This window comes from Parasteatoda tepidariorum, chromosome 1 (genome assembly GCF_043381705.1).
Source record: "Parasteatoda tepidariorum isolate YZ-2023 chromosome 1, CAS_Ptep_4.0, whole genome shotgun sequence".
Lineage (NCBI taxonomy): Eukaryota > Metazoa > Arthropoda > Arachnida > Araneae > Theridiidae > Parasteatoda > Parasteatoda tepidariorum.
Genome location: NC_092204.1, coordinates 75,902,586 through 75,919,385, shown reverse-complemented (window position 1 = coordinate 75,919,385; position 16,800 = coordinate 75,902,586). Strand labels below are relative to the sequence as shown.

Sequence of the window (16,800 nt, the reverse complement as noted above, 5' to 3'; positions counted from 1 at the left end):
TGGGGGTACGCGTACCACACTTTGGGAAACACTGCCATAATGGATCCAGTAAACCGAAATGTTTCTTACTGTTTCTTTTCTTCTAATTAATTTTAAATAATAATAATAATAAAATGCTTTAATAGTAATAAGAAATCACCCTGAACTGCAGAGGCAATCCACTTTTGTTCACAATCCAATAAGGTGCGAATAAGTAAACATCCAGACATCGATCTCTAGTGATGTGGACATGCAGAGACAGGTGTCGGTTGCCCCCTCCGGTATCTGTTTCTGGACTCATACTGACAGGATGGTGTTCTTCTGTGTCACCACTGATTGACATTTTTCCATGCCACTGCAAGCCAACGTATTGACCCACCTGAAAGGAAAACGAAGCTTAGTTTCTAATTTAATTAAATAATAAAGATGTTTAATTTATAAGGGATATATAAAAGGATTCTTACTTCAAGTAAGATATCTTGAGGTTGCTGTGGATCGAAGTCAAAAAACGTGGCATTTTCACCTTCTTTCAATCGCATCGTTTGGTCTTTGTTCTTGAAGCAAAGAAAGAAAAAGAGCAAATTATAAGTTTTCTTAAAGTGATACGGATTGGAGTTATGAAAACGTTGATAGTAATATATGCTCAGCGTAGAAAGAAGTGATTTGTTTATATATATTTAAATTATGTATATATTTAAATTATATAATATGTATTTTTTATCACAATAAGTTTTAATTACTAATTTACAATTCCATAGTTATTTAGTAAAAAACTAATATTATTAAAAGTACTTTTTAGATCTATTTCTCGAAAGAAAATAATTAAGCAATAATTTAATGATAATTTACCTTATTCAACAGAAACAGTCAAATAGCAATTAAAAGATGATAGGCAAATTATTAACTGTGAAAAAAATCGTTTATTGACTGTTTTCGCCTATTACGGTTAAACAATTAGAATTTTATCTTTGCCCACTAGTCCTACAGACATTGAGAATTGAGTGCTCGTTCTTCGAAAGCTGGATGCTAAGCCATGTGATAAGGATTATGAATATATATTTTTTTCATCATTGGATGCCTAAGACAACAGCGGTTCTTATAGTAATAACTGAGTGCTGAACGCCTTATGAAGCCACTTGGTACATTGCAGTTGGGTACTTACTTTAGCGGAGAGGGCCATTCTATCAATTTCATAATCGGTTGAACGGGAGTTCAAATAACAGCATTTCTACAAGATTTCCTCCATTCCGTCAGCGCATAAGAAGCTTCTAGTGTCCTGTACTTATTAATTGGTGACACTGGACATTTGGATACAAAACTATCATTCACACATAATGTCAGCACTACGGAGCTGAATAACGCAAAAAGTCGTATATTTGCCATCTCTCACTATAGATTTCACCCCAAGATAAACTCATTTCACGGTTCAGGACAAGACACAACTAAATCATAACCTAACTCCAATGTCCATTATCTAACATTATCTCTCACCGTCCACTTAAATTTTATTTTCACGGTTTTGAAACCATACTAGTTGTAAATGGTTACAAATACAGGTACTATGGAAAACTTACTTAATGATGAAATCAACGTAAACGTTCTTTAAATCAAAATAGTATATGCTTTTAGCTCATGCCGCTCTACAGGTACTGAAGAAACTTAGGATGTTAAATTGATAAACCCTTTATATTCCACGAACTTTTTCGATTAATATTTCCACACATTCTGTTCTCGGTAAAATAGTATGAATGGTAAAACCGTCTTTGCAGCTTTCGATGAAAAAGAAAAAACTTGCAATTTCTGTAAAAGTAGGGGGAGTGGTGTAAAATGTTAAGAAAAGTTGTAAAATGTTGAGAGATGGTTGCAGAAAATTATAAGAACACATTAAAGGTATAAAAATACCAATATGTGTAGTCCATTCTACTTACTTGATTTCAAATCGAGTATGAACTTTACTCATTCTAAACTTCATTCACAGAGAAAAAGAAATCTCTTGAACCTTGAGCTGTATTCGTTGTTTCTACGAAAAACTTCGACATGAAATCTTGGTTTCAATCCTTTGCAATTACTGAAAACTCATTAACTTACAACTCACACTTTTTTTCATTTCATGATGTATTTCCTAATAAATTGTGTTAATCAGTTATATTAAATATATGACATTGAGCCTTTTGATGAAATTCCCCACTTTGAGAAAATGTGTGCTTGGAGCATTTCTCAGAAAACAGTTTCGTCAATAATGAAGAATTTTTCGTGGATTTTGAGTACCAATTTTTACAGTACTTACATCAACATTAGTTAGTCGTCTGAAATTTCAAAACGCTTATTTGTAGAAAAAAAAAGACTAGAACATAATTCGGTATAAATTATAGCTAAATAAAAATAATAGTTAGTGATTTACCTTAACATGAATATCAAGTGTTAGGGGCAATAAATTATGGAACACAAGAGGTGGATAAAGATGTAGAGAAAAATTTGGTACAAGTTTTGTTCCAACAGAAGGCGTTTTCAGATCCCTATTTTCCACACACACAACCTATAAAGTTAAACTAAGTTTAGTTTTCATTCGAACCAATTGAAATTACAACAATTTCATTTTTTATATAAGATAAAACGAGGAAAGATGTTTCAAAAGAAAGAAATCTTGCATAGTTATGCTTGGTTCTGATACACGGAGAAAAAATTCTGGTAAAATTTTTTTTAAAAATTTCCGGTAAAAAAAACAACAACATAATTCTGGTTAATGGAACCGAAACATAAGGCATTTAAAACATTTTTCCATTTATATGCTAATGGTTTACTGGAAATTCTGATTTTCAAAATTATAGTTCTTATTACCACACATTTTGTTAAAAATACAAAACTGAAAAGTAAATTTTTCCAAATAAATGATTTTTATGCCATGTTTTAAGATATGGTGATAAAATTACCAAATTTTGCTAGATTTATCTCATTAGATTTTTCCAAATAAATGATTTTTATGTCATGTTTTAAGATATGGTGATAAAATTACCAAATTTTGCTAGATTTATCTCATTTTGTCGCATATTATAAAACCACATTTTTTTGTTAACCCCTTAACGATCGGTTAATTTTCAAGAAAACGGTAATAAAAGTGCCTATTTTTTTCTAACATCCAAACATCTTGTGCTGACATCTAGTTTAAAATAAACTAACTATCAACAATTACCTTAAAAATATCCTGGTACTGCCATCTGGTGTGTAAAATGAGAAATAAAATGTTTTCTGGGCATAAGAAATGAATTAGTTTTATTCTTATTGTCGCGTTACTACTGAACACTCCAGCCCGGAAATATCACGGGTGCGAGAAATAGAGGGCGAAACCTCACACCGTCATTTTCACGGGAGCGAGAAGGAAGGGGCTAATTTTACCAAAATTATGACCAAATGGCTGTAGCATAAATTGCCGAGCTTTTTTGTGTTCCCATAGAACCAGAAACACGGTTAATATTTTATCATACTTTGGTAGTCTTAACCGTGTTTTTTTTCCTCACTGTATATTATTAGAATAATAAAATGAACAAATAAGTTTTCAATTACTTTGGTACTAGAAACACATTCCGTATTATTCTCTGCATAGCATTGGAGAAATTTGCTGCTCTTTTGAGGCACTGTCATATCTTTCCACCAGATTCCTTCAGTGCTAAGATTATACCTGTTATGTTTGAAAAATATTAAAATAGATAATTATTTTTACAATTAAGTGCTACAAGTCACTAAGAATAGGAGCTGAAAAAATTTCACATTCTTTAGATAAGTCGTAGTTTAGTCTAAATAACTTAATTTTATAAAACTTGTTTAAACTATGAACTATAAACTAGTGGTCAATTAAATTTCATTGACGGTGCTATTGCTAACATCCTGATTCAGTAAAAAGCTCTACAGATTATACAAAAATACAAAAATTAAATTATATTAATAAATATGTTAAGTAAAAGATCTTTAGATTGATTTAAAAAATATGGAATATTATAATTTCCGATAATTAGTTTCTAAAAATGTTTTTTAAACACGTGCAAGCACTTTAAAAAGGCTGATTTATTTTACTGATTATAGTTTTATTGCCAAGAAGTAATTTTTAGAAATGCATGCACTTCAATATTTAAATTTATACTTTTCAGATTCAGAAATTCAAATTTGGTGGTAAATGCTTATTAGAAATATAAAAGTTTGCATTTGAATTTTTTGTTTAAAAACTTTAAAACTTTATTAAATACTCAGTTTATTTTAACCACCTCTTGCAAAAAAACTCTTTATCTGTCTCATTTCTATCATATCTTTATCTGTCTGTTTTAAATTTCAGAAATCATCATGCACCATCTTGACAAAGATTCTAAAAAAGTATTATTTTTCAAATAATTATTGTTTAATAATAAAGTCTCAGGGAGAAAAAATTAAGTACAATTTGTTGTTTATCAAGCCTGATTTTTTTAAAATTACTTACTAAGAGAAAATAAACATGTTAAGACTAATAAGTAACGATTATCGACAATTCTGAGCAATCTACATATTTATTTCTCTTACTTGGCACCAAATACGTGGGTTTCTCGATCTAAATCGGCTACATTATAGTCATCTATAATAATTCATTTCGACAGGTTAAGTAATAATATAAGTAATGTTAAATACTTAGTAATACAATTATTTGCATAGATGCACTTTGTTAGGTTGTCTTAAGTAATAATTTAAATAGTATTAATTAGTTAGTTATACGTTATGTATTTATTTAGAATAATTTTGTATTTCTACAGGAATAAAAACTTATTCACGAAGTAATTATTAAGATTTATTTTTGATCCTTTTTAAAATAGCTGTAGAAATTTTAAACACAAACGGTGCTATGGTGCCTCAATTTCATACCAATTATTGGTGACGGAGCTAGTTTCCTTCTAGCAATAGCATATACATTATATGATAATCAAGTTATGGCTCGAGAGGTGCGCGAGGAAGTAGTGCAGCACGTAATGAAACAAAGGGGTGAGTTTTCCATTCTATATCTGAACTCATACTTATCGTGGTTTGCGTGGTTTAATGCCTGCTGGACTGATTAATTAATTATTCTTTAATACATTCTTTATATCATACTCCTTCCTTAATATATAATATTCACATTATTTCTAAAATTCAATGCATAAAGAACTTTGGCAATATCTCTTGCAAATTGTTGAAATTGCAATAAAAATATTTCGGTGCTGGCAAAGCCACGGGCAAGAGCTAGTACTATTTATAACACCAACAGAAATAATTGCAATGACAATGACATTTACAATAGCAATGACATTTTACAATAGCATTGGCATTTACAAAAGCAATGGGATTTACAATAAATACAACACTACTCATAATTTTTTCTTTTAAGTAAACTTCAATTATGCTTTAATCATCATAAAAGTACTAATAGAAGTCAGTGACAAAAAGTAATAAATATTTAGTTACACTTTTTGATCAGCTCCTGTTGGCTGTGGTCTAAAGAACAATTTGCAATGATACGCAACCAGCAATGGAAGGTCATAAATGTCTCCTGATTCCAGCGTCGCTACTCGAACAAACTTATCCTGGAACGGATTTTTAGAATAATCTTCGGGAATAGCACCTGCAGATTCCAGAGCTGATTTTTCACAAAGTATATAGACTGGGCGCTCCAAATGATTTTGGATCTAAAATTTCAAAAGAAAAACTTTCTGATGAATTAGCACTGAAAATTTCTAATCAAGTTAAAGTGTGTGAAGTTATTCTATGGCAATTGATCACTATAAATGTTTTTTCTTGATCATAGAATAGACTTGTATATTTAGTATTAAACGTAATAACAGCAAATGAAAGAAATATTTCTAATGCTGGTATAACAACGAAAACTTTCAATAAGATGTTAGAAATTTTTTGGTTCGTTAGTAAGAAAAAGAGTTTTTTTCGGCTCTTATGTATTAACCCAGTCACCTTTTTTGCCAACTCTGAAAATAAATTTTGATATAGTTCAAAAATAAATATTTTCTCATTTTTTGCATGCAACAAGTAATACTATAAAACAATATATAACTATGCAAAAATAAACTTGGAAGAAATCAAAGTGACTTAGGCGTGGCGGTGGCGAAAATGGTCGACGGGATAATACGTAAGTATCGTTATTTTATTATTGTTAGTATATTATGATTGATATTACCGTTTTATTTGGTTTTCCATCAACTAAAAACTACTAAATATTTCTCAGTCGTCTAAGATAATGACAGGAAATTTCATGTTAAATGATGTTATACTTAAATGGTAAATAAAAACTATTCATAACATATTCTTTCATTCCAGAATTATTGAAATTTTTTTTCCAATAATGTTATTGAAATTGTTAGTTCTAATGGTAGTGTTTGATAATTGTGTTACAGCCTTAAGATAAAGGTTACTGTAATAATATTGGTGCTCAGTCTTTTTTTAAAGCCAATATTGTTAGAGTTTCAATATTAGTATTGTCCTATTTAGTTTTTTTTAAATCTATAAAATAAAAACAAACCTCAACCTATAAATGCAGACAGGAGATTTCGAAATTTTTTATAGTTTTTATTTGTTGTTTTTAAATTAAATAAAAATTCACTATTTAAATAATATAAATTAATCTTTAGAATAAATGTACTAATAAAAATATCGCTCTGAAATTCAATTTTGATAAAGGCAAATTGTGCAGATAACAACGTTTTAAAGCGGAAGCACTTTGATGATAAAATTTGAATACCTGAAAGGCATGTAAGCTTGATTTAAAATATTTCTTTACACCATATCAGTGACATTATTCATAAAATTTAAATAATTACAGCAAGAAATCAAATTGTTATCAATTATTTTTATACACGACTAAAAAATAGTCTGTATAAAAAAGGGAATTACAAACAAATAAAGAATGGATACCTTAAGTGGTGATCGAACAGTGACGATCTTTTGGCCATGAAAAATTTCAGTATCTACTAACACAAAATATCTAGTTTTGTTCTGAAACAAACATTTTATGTTGTTAGTCAGAAATTGAATCTATGTAACTCAAAGTTGTAAATAAGAAATATAAAATGAAAATAAGAAATATTTGATGCTTACTGAAAAATTTGTATTTACCTTTACTGGTTGCAAAGCATACATTGTTGTTGTTGTTCTATTTGGAAGAAGGCAATTCAGTTTGTCAAATGTTTCAATCTAAAAAAAAACAAAAGTCATTACATTTCAGTTTTGCGCTCATAATTAATTGAGAGTTTTATTAAAGTCAAAATTTATCGAAAATTGATAACCTAACTATGATGTGTTGAGCAGAATGTTCTTTCATATTATTTGACTAAATTAATATCATAAATATACCCGTCTGGCCCCTTTGAATAATACTAGTATTTTAAAAATCATCATAAAAAATAAAATGCAAAATGCATGCACAATAGTTTCCACAAATCATTATTTAAGCGAAGAAAAAACTGAAACGCTATGAAAATCTAACTAATTCTTATTAATAAAAACGTAATTAAAAACATCGAAACCTATTTGATTGTACGATGAAACTTCAAAGCGTTTCTATTCAATATATTTCATTTACTTTCTATTTTCTTCTATTAGGTTGCGATTTTTTCAGTTCTGCCTGCCTCATTAGTGATGTGTTAAATTTCGATAGAGGTTTTGCTTTTTCCTTTATCAAGTATTAGTTTGCAATTTTTAATGCGTTTAATTCAACTATAATTTTACTAGAGTACTTTTGACAAATATTATAAATTATCTAACCTAAGCATAATGCATCTATTAACCTTATATAGACATTCTATAGCATCTATAAACTTAGAGAATTATCATATTATTAATAGGTTTTTCAAAATAATTTTCAACAAGTTTACCTCGATACTCAGTTTTTCTGAAGTATTTTCTTCATATAGTTGAGATATTGACTTTTCTTCGTACAAGCCATCCCTTGTATTAATATGTTTCAAAGCAGGTGCAGATATTCCACTCATGTGGAATCCATCATTATCATCTCTAATAGAAGAATGAATTCGTGTATTAAATAAAATATAAAAATAAATCAGTCGAATATAAAAATTAAAATTAAAAATTAAATTACAATAATTTATTATAGCTTAATTTCAAATTTAAAGAAAAATATATTTCACTAAATCCTGATGTAATTTTAGTTTAAATGTTTAAATTTGAAGTTCTTGATAGTTTTACAATGTACAAAAATTTATTAATGTTACTTTAAATACGGTAAGGTAAAATACTTTTAAAATTAAATTTTTTTCAGAGTGAGTTTTTTTATGAGTTTAGTAGGGATTTACTGCAAATTTTGGTTTTAAAAATTATAGCTTTTATTACCACATATTTAGAAAAAAATACAAAACTGTGCAGTAAATTTAACCAAGTAAATGTTTTTTTTTATGCCAGGCTTTAAAGTAATTAGATGAAATTACCAAATTTTATCACATTTACCAAATTTTGTGACAAATTATAAAACTATATTTTACTGTTAATTTTACCAAAATCACTGATCATTAATCAGTAATGATTAATGCATGAGTGATTAATGATTCAGTACCGAGTTTTAGGGTGTTCCCATAGAGCCAGAAACATGGTAAATTTTACCGTATTCCGATAACGACTCTACTTTTTTCTTAGTGCATAATTAAAAATGTTTTTCTATTACATAGTGAAAATGGAAGAGAGGTAGGTGCTTTGAGCACCTGAAACACAATGCTCTTCATCAGGACAACTACGTATAAAATGAATATTTACAAACACGTTAGAAGAAGGAAATGTACACTTGTCAACGGAAATTTTTTTGGGGTGCTTGAAATAACTAGCTTAACAAGCCTAGTGCCGACCGGCCTGTGTAGGGGGCAGGGAACTGACCTTGCATTTGAAAGGTCCTGGGTTCGAATGCCAGGCAAGGCATTTATGTTTCTTTCTCTCTCTGTGTGTTCTATATCCTTTCTCCTTTGTGTGTGAATGTGGCCCACCCTATAAACGGGTTGTGATTGTGTGAATGGCGTGGCAGAAGTCGAATTCCTGGCCATAGATGGCGCCACTAAGAAACCTCCACTGCCTAAACAGGCATACGACAAAAAAAAAAGACAAAAAAAACAAGCCTAGTAATAGTGCTTTTAATGTTAAAAAAGAAAAGTTTTCAATATTTAAACTAGGTGATAAACGTAACATTTTCCAAATGGTTTCCTTACCCTGCCATTTCAGAGTCTGAATCAGCAGGACTGATATCAACAAGTGGTGTCACCAAATCAGGATCCGCAAAAGGTTGCTTTGGAGTTCGACCCCGCACCTCTTCAATAACTTGATGCTGCCCGTTTCCTTCCTTGCGTAAAATCTTCAAGGTAGCTTCGGGTCCGAGAGCATTTTTCAACAGAAGCTCTTTGCGTTCAGAAACAGGAAGTGTTGATTGCAGTTTTGAGTCAGAACAGACATACTCCTGTAATAAAATTATGCTTAGTTGAAACTGACCATTTATTAATTTAAACTATCAATTAAAATAATTTATTATTTGATGATTTATTACTTTTTTTGCACAAAACATTGCTTTGGGGTATTGCTATGAACGTTTTAAATCCTAAATTATACTCAAAAATGTCTATCAAATGAAGCCAAAATCTCAAAACGAATGCTGAAACGATAGTGCTACTGAAAGTATTGTATGAAGCAGGTCTTAAGCCTTTTCAGCTTGATGTTTTAGTTGAGAAAAATAATGAAAATACAATTATTAAAAAAATAATGCATACTATATGAAAACTCTTAATGCGACACAAATAACATGCAAAAGACGAGAAAGTTTAGACTATATAAAAAGTCTTTGGAAATCGTTATAAGGTTCATTTTTACAAAAAAAAAAAATCGAAGTTTGAAATCGAGTTATTATATTAAATGACAACAAACTAAAAGTTCAATAATCATGAATTGTTTAGTAGTGATGTTGCATCTTCCTCTTTCGGTTGGTAAGTTTCTTAAACTTTAAAACTATCAAGAACTATTGGATTAAGTGAAAAGTGTATATTTTTTTTTAATTTCAAGTTCACAATATGATGAAGGAACAAAAATTAAAAAAAAAGTTAAAAAAATGTATCTAAAACAACTTATTTGAAAACCACTTAACATGCTATATTACTGCTTTATCTTAAATATAATTTCTATAATTATATTTGCCGTCGTGAACACAGTAATAAGGGTACCAAAAACTTTTTTTTGAAAAAAATATGCAACAAGCTTTTCACAGTGAATAAAAAATTTCTTTTAGGTATCTAATGTTAAAAATTCTCTATATACGTCTAAAATATCTTATTAAATAGTTATACATGTATAGTTATATACAAATATAGTTATAATATGCAACGTATAGTGTAAAGAAAAGTTTTAAATAAAGATATCTAAAATAAATTATTAATAAAAAAAGGATAACATACTGTGGAGAATTGTGGGTGTGGTTTACATGCATATAAGCGTAAAATTACCGATGCTAGATCTTGCAAAACTGATACCGCTGCCGGAGTTACATTTACGTTTATATTATCTCTACAATCTATGGTCAGATACAGGGCCGTTTCAGATACTGCATCCACTGAAATAAAAACAATTATTACTTTAAATATTTCATTGTATATTAAAATGCGCAAAAAGTTTATAAAAAGTGGAAAAAAAGTTTTATATAAGGATTTGAAATTACTTTAATAAGTTATATGTAAATTTCATTGTGCAACGAAAATCATTTCATTTTTTAAAAATCTTATATATTTTAATCATATGTTAACATTAAAATTAAACGTTTCAAAAAGTTCGTTAACTTCTGCGTGTGTCTTAAGCAAATAAACAAAAATACTAATTTGATAAATTTATTCATAATAACAGTAACTATAATAATAACAATACTGCAACAGCAACAGATAAGTATACAAATTAAGGTGGTTTAGGGTACAATGCAGACTAATAATAAGATGTATTGTGTGTATTAAATATTATTTTGATCAATAATTATATAAAAATAAATAATGCATTTCTGAGGGGAAACTTCATGTTTAAAGAATTAACTCAGTTGTGCACTTTTGTTAAAGAAATTTTGTGTTAAAAGAGTGGAAGTATATTGCGCACTGTCGTTAAGTGAAATTTTGTTGCCTAATGTTTAAAACAGTGTGTATTTTTTGTATAAAAAAAGTTTGTACTTGGTTTAAATTACAATGTGTACTTTTGTTAAAGAAAACTTTTTTCACAAAAAATTATGTTCAACAAAGAAAATTTTATTCTTATGCAGTTAACCCCTTCCTTCTCGCTCCCGTAAGAATGACGGGGTGAGGATTCACCCTCTATTTCTCGCTGAAATTTCCGAGTGTTCAGTAGCAACGCACCAATAAAAATAATACTTATTCATTTCTTGTGCCCGGAAAATATTTTATTTCTCATTTTACACACCAGATGGCAGTACCAAGATATTTTTAAGGTAATTGTATGTAGTTAGTTTATTTTAAACTAGATGTCAGCACTAATCAAATACGGGTATTTGGCAAAATAGGCACTTTTATGACCGTTTTCTTGAAAATTAACCGATCGTTCAGGGGCTAAAAAGGTACCTTTAAAAACTTTTTATAGAAACCTTACAAGCATGAATTTGAGCATTAGACTGTCTAAATTTAAAGCCAGCGAGTGTCTGACAGACCTGTTCTGTGCTCATGGTGATGATGGCGGTGAGGACTAGAGTAGACTGGAGCGGCTTCATCAAACACATCCTCATTGTCTGCCGTCTCAGTCTCTCCTGAATCTGAATGGGCGTCTACATCAGCTATACCCTCTGAATCGGAAGGTGGCTCGTCAGATGCTCCTTCTTCATCATCAGAAAACAGATGGTCGAAAGTACTCGCTATCTTCTCTAAAACTCCGTCTTCATTGTCACTATCGGAATCACCCGGAAAAGCTACAAAGCTGACAGCATCTGTACAAACACATTTATAGATTAGATACAATTATAACTTCTATAAAAATCTAAATACAGAGTGTTCAAAATTAATGGTCAAAACTATATGGGTGATACAATTTGGCATTTATGGGTGATATAATTATCACCATAAAGTGTGGGGTGGAAAAATAAATGCCGAGCCTGCTAGGGGAAATGATACATTAAAAACTACAAAATACACAATAAAAATATAAAATGCTACGAAATATAATAAAAATAAACAAAAAATGTATGGACTTTCTATTGAAAACGTTACAGCATTTGTTTAAAAGAAAGAGAGATTCGTCAAGATGTTAGTGTCGGTTTCTGCTATTACTCTAAAGCATAGATTCCCAACTTTTTCTTACTCACTACTCATCTTTTATTACTCAAACTTTTAAAAATTTTAGCAAGCATTTATTAAGCAACTATTATTATTTTTTTTTACGTTCGTTGTTTTCGATACAGTGCACTTTTAATCATACTATTAATTTATTGAAAATTCCAACTGACCAATGATTTTATAAATGAACTTTTTTTTAGCAATATTTGTGTAGCTAGCGTTTTAATAAACAATTAACATTCGCAGCGAACTTCTAAGTCGAGCGGGAAATAACTTCAAACATATTTTTTTTTAAAATCTGAAATTATCGTGATAAATGAAAATGAAATGACAAATGAAAAACAGTTATAAAAATTTTTTGGTAAAAATTCAAAATGAATAGTAAGAATTTCGAATAAAAAAAAATTTCACCTCGAACTTCAATATGCAAAAACTTTTTGCGTAGAACAGCAAAGTTTCATTTTTCCTAGGAAACTGGTTGATAATTTTCTTCTAAATAAATTATAGAATTTATATCCGCTTTCATAACATACTTTATACAGAGTTAAAAATGTATTGGTTTTTCAATTCAATATAAAATATCAATAATGAAATTCGTTTCTAGTTTATCACTCAGATACGAGCTTGCTGGTAATTTCATAGAATAAAATTTACAATTGTTTCTAGAAATTATTTATACCATTGCATATATTTTATTGATATCGCATACCCCTAGATTTTGCAATCGATGATAATCTCTTCATTCGCATGGGCATTTTTCTTTTGATGACGGTATTCGTGACAAAGCCATCGTCTTCAGTTTCATTCCCTGAAGAGTCTGATGAACAAACTGAAGCTGGAGCGTCTGTTGTTGTGAGCGATTGTGTATTACGCTCCAGTTCATCACCTCCATTACATACCATGGGATGTCCACGCTCTCGGAACACCTGAAATGAATCAGATCTATGAATCACTTACATTTCTCTTATTTTATAGCACGTAATTAATTGATACTATTACTTTCATCTATCGACTTCACGCACATTAGAGAACCTACTCCCAAAGTGTAAGCTAGAACTGATATGAATAAGAAAAATACCTGGTATTGATTCCTATAGTATTGATTCGCACATCGATGGCATATTAGAACATTTTCAAACTGAAAATGGCGTTTTCTGAGAACAGCATTTAGTATTTCACAGACAAATTATTGCTTAAGTTTAATTTTTTTGTTACTTACAAAATTTAGCGACTTTATTGTTGTTTATAAAATCTAGCGACTTTGTTGTTGTTGTTTCTGATAACACTTAGGCAAGCTCTTTTGCGAATTAAGTCAAGTGAGACCTTTCGTTTGACAAGGTAAGTATGTCTTAGCTTAGAATACTACGGATAGATGGCAGGACAAACCATTCGTGAGGCTATTTCCTCAATTTAGACGTAAGAGAAAGGACATTTTCTCCAGATGTCTATATCCACGGCACTGCTCAGTGACCGACCACGGGATTCCACAGAGAGTACGCTTTAGGAGCACGTGTACTCGGTGGGTCTTAGTGGAGTCTAGGATTGAACTCCGGTTTCTCTAACCACTGGGCTACCACTGCTTTTATAGCGACTTAGATTTATTGGAATAATAAATATCTCAATTTTATGAATTTAACATGTACAATTAAAAGTAAAAATTATAGTTTACAATATTTTACCATACGTACTTTAAACATTATTTCGAGTGGTCTGTATTGACCCTCTTGAATAAGTACTTGCTCCAACAGTGGTTCCCAAGTGGTTGCTTTTTCATTGTAATACATCACTTCTAACTGGAGTTCTCCATTTGCGTTCATCTAAAAAAATAACACAAAAACTTCTTTAGAAATATTTCTCGTGAATGCATTCTAATTGCATGAACATCAACTAGCAAAGCGCATTTAACTAGATGTAAAGACAAACCTACAACAGCACATACTTCAGGCGACAAAATCGAAATTTGCTTTAAAATTGTCTGATACAAAAACAAAAGGAAGAAGAATTTAAAAGGATTTCTCGTAAGCACCTCGAGGCAGCGCAGGTTTTTCCAGATAATATTTTAATACTTAAATTAACAAGAATAGATTGGATTTAGACAAATACTATCTTTTAGAAATATCATTTCATAGTTTAATTTGATAAAAATAGATTGTATCTTAATACTATCTTGTCCAGATAGGCATTTCATTGTTTATATTTACAAAAATAGATTCGTTTTTTTTGAAATACTTCATTTAGCATTTTATTAAATAATTGTACAAAAATGGATTGTATCTCAACAAATATTATTTTCTATAGATAGTATTTCATTGTTTGAATTTATAATAATCTACTATATTTAAGCAAATACTATCTCAGATAGCGTTTCATTGTTTAATTGTAAAAATATAGATTGTATTTTAATACTATCTTGTACCGATCACATTTCATTGTTTAAATTTATAAAAATAGATTCGATTTTATGAATTACTCTCTTTTCCAATTAGCATTTTATTGATTAATTGTACAAAAAACGATTGTATCTCACCAAATATTATCTTCTATAGATAATATTGATTGTTTAAATTTATAAGAATCTATAAAAATTTAAAAAATTACTACCTTTTTCAGATAGTGCTTCATTGTTTAATTCTATAAAAATAGATTGTTTCTTAATACTATCTTGTTCAGATAGCTTTCATTGTTTAAATTTACAAAAATAGATTCGATTTCATGAAATATTATCCTCTGTAGTTAGCATTTCATAGATCAATTGTACAAAACTGGATAATATCGTACCAAATATTATTTTCTATAGATAATATTTGATTGTTTAAATGTTTAAGAATCGATTATATTTAAACAAATATTATCTTTCTAAGACAGCGAGTCATTGTTTAACTGTACAAACATAAATTATATGTTAACAAATACTATCTTTCGCAGAAAATATTTCATTGTTTAAATTTACAAGAAAGGATTACATTTCAACAAATAATATCTTTTCCAGATAATATTTCATTGTCTAAATTTACAAGAAAGGATTACATTTTAACAAATAATATCTTTTACAGATAGTATTTCATTGTTAGTTGTACAAAAATTGGATTAAATCTTAACAAAAACTATCAACTTTCGATTGTATTTAAATTTTTAAATTTGCGAGAATGGATTCTATTTTACAAATAATATCTCCTCAATAATATTTAAAAACTTATAAGTGGGTTCCTTTCTTAACAAGAAATAAAAGCTTTACAAGATCTTGATTCGTATTTCAAATCAGCATATTAGATCTCATTGATCTGAAAACAAACTGAAAGTTCTCTCTCATAGATTATAAGCTTTAAAGATTGATTAGGCAAATTCCAATTAAAAGTAAGAAATTAAAAGTAAAAAGATTTAACGTCCAATTAAAAGTAAATAAAATCTAATTTGTTTATTCAGTCATTTAACATAAAATCCCTCTCTAAACATGGGTAAATCTTAACTAACTTAGCTAAAATGGTAATTTAAAAAAATATTTAACCTTCATACGTTTATCTCTTAATTTTCTATATATGTAGGTGTTCAAAGCCTGATGTCACTAGGCTGTATATTCTTTACTAATTTTTAAAATATCTTTAAGACAGCTCTTATCAACTGCAACATATCACTTTCTTGTGCGTTTCATTGTTTAAATTAAATTAATTGTTAGCTTCATTGGGTCATAACTATGAATGTAATATTCCGACTTTTAAATATGTTTATGAGCTTCCCTCGATATTTTCAGCGGTATCAATTAAACTAATCAGAATTTAAGGATTTTATTTCACCTGAGTCGACCAGTCCTTTATTTCAGCTTCAAAAGCCCCTTTAGCATAAAGAATTGGAACATTTTTTACTATACCCATCACTTCACACCAAACAAGCACTTCTGGAATATTGATGTTAAAACATTCTGCATACTTCGGAATCAAATATTGGCCTTTACTCAACCCACAATTGCATTCTGAAAAACAACATAGATTCCATTAATAACAATGGATTTAAAAGGACCATTTTGAGAACATTGAAAAGAATCACAGTACTACATTGTTGTATAGAAGAACTTGTTAAAACAGAATTTTGAAAACGCTCAATTTTCTGGTTTTAAGAATATGATCACTGCCGATTGCAGAAACTATAAACATTAAATGACACTGAAGAACAAATTTTTATGTTGCATTTATACAAATACTTGATCTTGACTAATTCGGGAATGGTTATTGTAAAAATCTAAAATTAGTTCGGGCTCCTAAAGCTACAGATTATATTTTTAAAATGACATTTTTAGTCTATTTTTTTTCCTGTCGAAAAACATTATTGTTGCGACAAATTTTTAGAGGAATATAGGCACATCATCAGGATTAAAATTGCATAGACACCCATACTCGGAAATCTTCCCTTATTATGATCTGTTCAGAAACTCACAAAGAAACAGTAGGTAATCGAGAAGTACCCCCAGCGAAGTATGACGACAATTCTGGTCATGTGTTTCTATGAAATTTTAATCCTGATGATG

General features: G+C 29.4%; 1 protein-coding gene across 1 annotated transcript in view; it reads right to left on the bottom strand.

Moving 5' to 3' along the window:
- The window catches only part of LOC107436292 (intermembrane lipid transfer protein VPS13A), a 154,551-nt gene that overhangs the window by 27,080 nt on the left and 110,671 nt on the right, over window positions 1-16,800 (bottom strand). The window contains exons 40-53 of the mRNA XM_071182491.1: window positions 16,073-16,248; window positions 13,970-14,098; window positions 12,991-13,207; window positions 11,663-11,935; window positions 10,467-10,573; window positions 9,189-9,433; window positions 7,854-7,992; window positions 7,096-7,173; window positions 6,895-6,975; window positions 5,437-5,657; window positions 3,541-3,655; window positions 2,381-2,515; window positions 444-533; window positions 140-358 (exon numbers count right to left, since the gene is read on the bottom strand). Coding sequence (XP_071038592.1) covers window positions 140-358; window positions 444-533; window positions 2,381-2,515; window positions 3,541-3,655; window positions 5,437-5,657; window positions 6,895-6,975; window positions 7,096-7,173; window positions 7,854-7,992; window positions 9,189-9,433; window positions 10,467-10,573; window positions 11,663-11,935; window positions 12,991-13,207; window positions 13,970-14,098; window positions 16,073-16,248 — 2,225 coding nt within the window. The remainder of the gene's footprint in view (window positions 1-139; window positions 359-443; window positions 534-2,380; window positions 2,516-3,540; window positions 3,656-5,436; window positions 5,658-6,894; window positions 6,976-7,095; window positions 7,174-7,853; window positions 7,993-9,188; window positions 9,434-10,466; window positions 10,574-11,662; window positions 11,936-12,990; window positions 13,208-13,969; window positions 14,099-16,072; window positions 16,249-16,800) is intronic.